The following is a 6,768-nucleotide window of genomic DNA, read 5'->3' on the forward strand; positions in this document are numbered from 1 at the left end:
TTTTTTTTCTTGTATGGACGTTTTATAGCACTGTTATTACTCAATTCAAAATATGAAGTATTTATGTCATCGTCATGATAACATGTCCATCACACATACATTACAAATGAGTGGGCTGGTCAACTCCAATATATTTTTCTATGCAGTCAAACATTTATAAAGGTTTGTGCATGTACTGGTCAAGAGCATGTTGCTATTTCCTACATACAACACTGATGCCAAGTACCAAGTCATAAGGTGTCACATAGCTCCGACAGCATAAAGCAACATGCAATACTGTACTACTTACTCCATATTCCAAGTGGAACAATGCTACCATAAGGTATGGTTTAGCAAAGTATTTAGCAATCTAGCTACAGTGGGTGCAAGAACATCTCACTCATCAAGTTTTAGAAAAGTATGTATATGGATCACATACTACTATATGTATGGCAATAGCATTGTTACCTCACAGCAAGAGGTTCTTTCGTTCAATTCTCGGCTGGGCCTGGGAGTGCCTTCTGTGTGGAGTCTGCATGTCCTCTCTGCGATTGGGTAGCGTTCGAAAGACATGTGTGCATAAATGGGTGGGCCTTCATTAAAGGTTGGGCGTCGAGCTGGCACCTCGTAAAAATCTGACAATCATTAGCAGACCGGATTTCTGCTGTGGCGACACCTTACTGGGAAAAGCCGAAAGACAAAACTACTATATGGGGTTACTGTGCTCCCAGTCCTTGTACACATTTATGCTGTACGTAGCTTGTATTTCTTCACTGATTTCTATGCTTGGCATACATTCATGCCACACAAAGCATACATTTCTTCACAATGGCTCTTAAGTTTGAGGAACTACAAGCTTTCAGAGTGGCACACTTCCTGCCTTTAGGATGCTACTTGGTCATCATCTTTAGTTACATTTTAAGTACTATGAGAACTTACAGTCATAATATATGCAGTAATGGATGAAGTTAGCACTGCAATTTCTTTACAGCATTAGACCTAATCCACAGAGTCCCAGTATCTTATAATCCAGCTAAAAAGTGTCTCATTTGAAATGAGATGTGAAGATTTTTCTACTTCTGCTTTGACACCCTGATTATGACTTAACACGTGCATACCCAGATACACAGACTCCAAGGCAAGCCAATTCATCTTAAAATCTTCAAAAAATATATCAATGTTACTTTAGTTTAGCCAGGCTTTGTGAAACATTCCCAAACTACACTTTAAACTAAGCACATCACTATTAGCTGTTGATTTTAGACCAGGCACACCACTATTATGTCTGTTGTAAAGACTCTTCGGGAGGGGTATTGCTACTACACAAAGGAAGAGATTAAAATTCCAATTTCTGTACATACGTTAATTGATGCATTTATTTTGCTTGAATTGGCTGACCTAATACTCAACTTTATGCTTGAATCGTGAAAGAAAATGTTCACCCTGGAGCAGCACTCTACCCATTAAACAACATGACAGTTTATGATCAATCCTATTAATTTTCCATTCATTAAGTTAATAAGGTAACTGCAACATTTTCTTTGCTTCCACATGGAGGGAATGGGGCAATCTGCCACTACACCATCTTTACATAATTAATTTATAAGAGGATACTATTCCAAGTAATTTCCAACCAAGAAGGCTGCATAGCCATCTGTACATTGCCCACTCATCTCTATACCATCTGTTAAATGGAACAGTGTCTACCATCTTCAAAAGTGAACCATACTCCAATGATTTACTGACAAGCAAACAGAGAGAACATGTGGTAATGAAGAAAAAGAAACATGCACTAAGTTGGCTCAAATGTTTAGGGAGGCTTATCTGAGAACATGGTCAAGCTGGACAAAAGTGGATGATAATATGGTGGCTGTTACTCCCAACAGTAAGAAGCTGACATCTATGCCCACACTTTCTTAAACTAAATGGCTCTTCTGGAGACAATCCCCTGTGCATGCCTCCTCCAAATGTACTCCCCCCCCCCCCCCAATTATATATTCTTACTCTACGACTGCACCACTTGGCATATCTAGGTGCTAGCCTCATTTTCTGTGCAATTATCAACTACTACAAACTGCATCCTTTCTTCTCAGTTGGCACACCTTGAAATTAACACTACAGAAGTATGGGGAAATTGCCACCATACCAAACAACTCTTCACTTCCAGTTCTGTGTAGGCACTACTGCTGTGTTTGTTACACAGCCAAGCCATCATACTTCTCAACTGTCCTTCAGGAGGTTTCCAATTTTGGTTCAAAATTTGGTTCCATCACTCCTAAAACATAGGTTTTTTTTGGAAGAAAGGGGTCGGATTACTACAGTTAATTACTTTTAATTCTGAAAATGCATGTTAATTTGGATCTTTTTATTATATTCATTTTCCAAGTTAATATTACCAATACTTAGAGGCCCTAAGTTGAAGTCTCTTTCCTGGGTTCTTTTTGGCTTTGTATGCCACTCCAAATAAATTAATGAACAGTACAGATAGCAAAGTTACAGTGGGCGACAGTAACAAAGCCAGCACATTTACTACTATTGCATTTAATTAGATGTTAAAAATGCATCTACATAATTACCTATTAATAATAATTTATAAAAATAATAATTTAAAATTTAATATAAAAATATTAAAATAATTTTTTATTTATAAATAAATAAATAAATAAATCAATAAATTACAACTACAGTTACCACTAACCAGCCTCTGGCAAAACTGAATTATCTAAATTACCAGAATCTGTCAATGTGTTACTTGACAATTACTGGACAAAATGTAATCAGTTTTCCATAAATTAACTTCTACCCCCAAAATTTGCAGCAATTCATATTTTAACTACATATATATATATATATATATATATATATATATATATATATATATATATATACACACATACATAAATACATACACACAGTGCCTATTTTGTTAGCTCATTTCACGTGTAGCCAAAATTGCAGAGTCTTCCTTCTCAGGACTCCACAGAAAACGGCTCTTTGAGCTCAGTAAGCTATCCTGGTAAACAAATTTATTATAATATGATGACTAACAACTTCTTTACAAATCAAGCTAGGAAGTACGATAGTAGGCTCAATTAGTGAAGGAATATGGGAGGAAGCTATGACCTGAAAGTCAAAAATAATAATAATAATAAAAAAAAAAAAAAAAAACCTACAAAAGTAGATAAAATATATTACTATGTTAGTTGAAGCACTTTTTTACCCTTCTGTTAACATTTTTACACACTGTGTAACACACGGATGAAACGTGAGTCATTGCAAACAAATTACGATTATGGAGGATTCTCAAACTTTATTGCTTCCATTCAAATTAAAAGGAACTGTGACCGAATAACAGACAGGGTTTTGTAATTACACCATCTGGGTCCTCACAATGCATTATGGCAAAAAGTAGAATTCCAATAAAGCGAAACCACATCAGGACAGCTACCCCTATTGAGGCACAAGGACACAATACAAAATAAATAAATAAATAAATAAATATATCTCACACACGTTAACTGACCACTAACGTGTGTGTGTGTGAGATATATGTATATATGTGTGTGCGTGTATATTAAGAATTGCTTGGTTTTGGAACTACTGCATTTTTCTGTATGTTCTAATAATTCGATTTGCTTCCGAGGGGAATGAAAGTCCTACAGATACGCACTAAGAGCGCAAGCCCTTTACCAAAACGTACATTAGGGAAGTAAAATGTTCTCACCGAGAGGGAACACCGTTTCTTCATTCTTCTTTGCCCCAAGATGAAAGTTTCTCCAAGCACGACTTTCATTAGAACTTTTGTCTGCTCCATAGCACAAATATTTACCATCGCGTCCTGGACTTATTTTATGCGCATCCACTACAGTATCTCCTTCTGGTACACTGCCCTTAACTGGAATAGTGCCATCTGGCAGAAGAAAACACTCATCCAATAAAGAATTACTATCATCTGCCATCAGAGTCCTGAAATACTAATAAAAGCTGTCAGATTTAAACCTTCCCTCCACCTTAGAACAAATTCTCGCAAGGCATCGCGGGAGTTTTGGGGCTGTAACTCCAACAGTTTGGTTTGACTCGTAGGTTTGTTTCGTTATTGACGGATGAGAACAATAGAAAAGGAAAACGTAGTCTAACATGTATATTTTAGATCAAACTAGCGGCACAACTGAGATCGGAACTCTATGTAGCACTATCTCATAATATTGTGGATCATTTCCGGTTTTAAACTGGTCCCCAAAGTTCCGCAATCAATCGCTGTGGTCTGTTACAATTATGTTCTTACGTTATAACACGCACAGTATTCAGAGCTATTGTTTCTCCGAAGCCTACATAGAGTATAGAATTATGGGAACTGTAGTACTCGCAAGTTCAGTTTAACCCGCCCCCAGCAGAAATGGTCAATAGGATTATTAGCAGTATGTCTCAACTGTCCCTAATTTTCACTCAAATTTTAGCAACGTCCTTCTTAAACCTTCGTAAAAGTAGTGGCATTTGGAGAGAAAGTGGTGAATTACATTATAATAAATAATGGCAAGAATCAGGGTTATAGACTTCTTTTACTTCAGAACACGTTTAGTAATTCATATTTTCTTATTCTGTCAATGTTTCAAATTAATAGTAGAACTAATATTTAAAAATGTCCCTAATCGTCCTAGATTATTTCTAGATTTGTCCCTGATTCTGTTGAAATTTGACATTTATTCATTGAGACCTATGTAGTATTAGTCTATTTGCATAACTTTCATAATGAAGTGTTTATATTTCATATGACTATTTGCTTTAAGAATAACTCTCAGTTATCATTTATTTCATTCTCATACTTTTGCTATGTCCCTTGTATTTTTTTTGATTTTCTGGCAAATTGCTGACAGGGTAGTCAGTCAACAATGCCAGATATAGTCAGTCAGTAATACCAGATATTAGAGTTTCGTGCTTCTTATTGTTCAAAAATACATTGTGATGCAAATCATGTTTTATTAACCTTTTTAAGGGAATAAGAAAACATAAAGACAATGGGACACATAGATGATGTAATACCTTTTATTGGACTAACATAGGCTTTGCAATTACCTGAGCTTTTAAGCTGGCACGAGCCTTCATTTGGTGTTGTTGCTGATGTTAGACAGAATGCTTAAAAAATCCATTTGTTTGTTTCAGTTTGTTTACCTGGCAAATGAACAGGTCTGCTGACCCTTTTCAGCCTTGACCAGGACAAAGACAGAATCAGCTGACAATTTGTACAAGCAAATTATAGTAAATGTATACAGTTTTTCTTTTTTTTTTAATAAACAGCTTTATTAAATTACCTCATGTGACATAGGCAATCATACATATATATAAATGAAAACAAACCATAGTGACATATTTTTAGTTGCAAAAATTATACATTACTTTAAATATATCCAGTATATTCAGTCAAACATTACATAGCTCATTTAAAACCTGCCTTCTTTTAAACTTCATTTCTCCTACAAAACATTATTCTGCTTGAATTGTTTCCACAATCCCCATTTCTTTCCTATGTAATTTGTTCCTACCCTTTTCTGAAGATCCTACTTTCAGTTATTTTATTTCTGTTATTATATTCACGACTTCTAGTACCCATGTTTTTTGATTTCCATTTTCTAGTGATTGCTTTTTTGTCAGGCACAATAATTAGACTCAGCAAGGCCTTACTATGTCTAGGCAATTCCAGTTCTGTATCATAGCTCAAAAAAATAATTTTCTTAGTTATACCAATTTGCTCACCCAGTATTTCTGATAGTGTAGTCTTCAAGGAATTTTTAAAGTCTGCCAACTCATTATACTCCCAAAAATATGTTCTCAATTATCTCTTTCTTCTCCATCACACCTCCAACATGTGCTATCTACCTGAGAAAAATTCTTTGGAGTCTACTTGGGGTATAAAAATACCTATGTAAACACTTCCAAGCAAAAATCCTAAATCTTCTAGACTTTGTTTCTTTCTCTTTGCCTATACTCTGATATCAATCTTTTTTTTTAAGCAAGAAACATCTTTATTAATTTATCACTTATGACATAGGCAGCCATACATTTATATAAATTAAAACATACCATATTGACATAATCTTAGTTGCAAGCATTTTACATCATAGGATCATAGGAAGTTACTAGGCTAATGCCCCTAGGGCCTTTTCAAGCCTAGCAAAGTTTTACCCATATTCCACGATCAGCACCTATTGCCCCTGTCCAAGAGAGACACAGGTGGAACTCCCGGGGTGAATTTATGGTTTCCCATCCAATTGTCCAGATTGCGTTTGAAAAGGGCCAATGAGGTGCTCTGCTTGACAGGAAGCAGGAGTCTGTTCCAAAGGTGAGGTAACCTTTGGGAGGCAAATCTGTCCCTCTGGCAGGTTCTATTAATGTCACATACCAGGTTAAGGCCTTTACAGCAAGTAACCTGTATACCATTTGACTTGTGGATAGGCAGCATTTCCAATAAAGCAGGGTCAAATATTGCCTTATATGCAAGGCAGAGATCACCTCTGAGTATGGCAAACAATACTGACATAATTTTAGTTGCAAACATTATTCATCACTTATAATCTACTCAATCATTGTCAGTCAGACATTGCTCATTCATTTCCTGCCTTCCTTTAAATCTCATTCTTCTCCCTATGTATTGTTCCCACAATTCCCATTTTCTATTATGTAATTTATTTGTACCCTTTTCTAAAGATCCCGATTTGTTATCATGCAATATTTTATATAGTCTACTACCTATCCCTTTTCAACAACAGCTTCTATTCTGGATTCTGCTAAAAA

The 6,768-nt window shown here is 35.7% G+C and overlaps 1 protein-coding gene across 2 annotated transcripts in view; it reads right to left on the reverse strand.

The window, feature by feature from the left end:
* LOC122792825 (MAD2L1 binding protein) overlaps positions 1 to 4,260 on the reverse strand; it is a 201,898-nt gene extending 197,638 nt beyond the window's left edge. The window contains exon 1 of one of the 2 annotated variants that reach the window (XM_044060396.1): positions 3,704 to 4,260. In XM_044060396.1, coding sequence (XP_043916331.1) covers positions 3,704 to 3,938 — 235 coding nt within the window. In that variant the 5' untranslated portion in view covers positions 3,939 to 4,260. The remainder of the gene's footprint in view (positions 1 to 3,703) is intronic. The other variant, XM_044060388.1, reaches the window with a different exon arrangement.
* Between the last annotated feature and the right edge of the window lie 2,508 nt (positions 4,261 to 6,768).

The sequence above is a fragment of the Protopterus annectens genome, chromosome 1.part0 (assembly GCF_019279795.1).
Source record: "Protopterus annectens isolate FY-2018-M chromosome 1.part0, PAN1.0, whole genome shotgun sequence".
Classification (NCBI taxonomy): Eukaryota; Metazoa; Chordata; order Ceratodontiformes; family Protopteridae; genus Protopterus; species Protopterus annectens.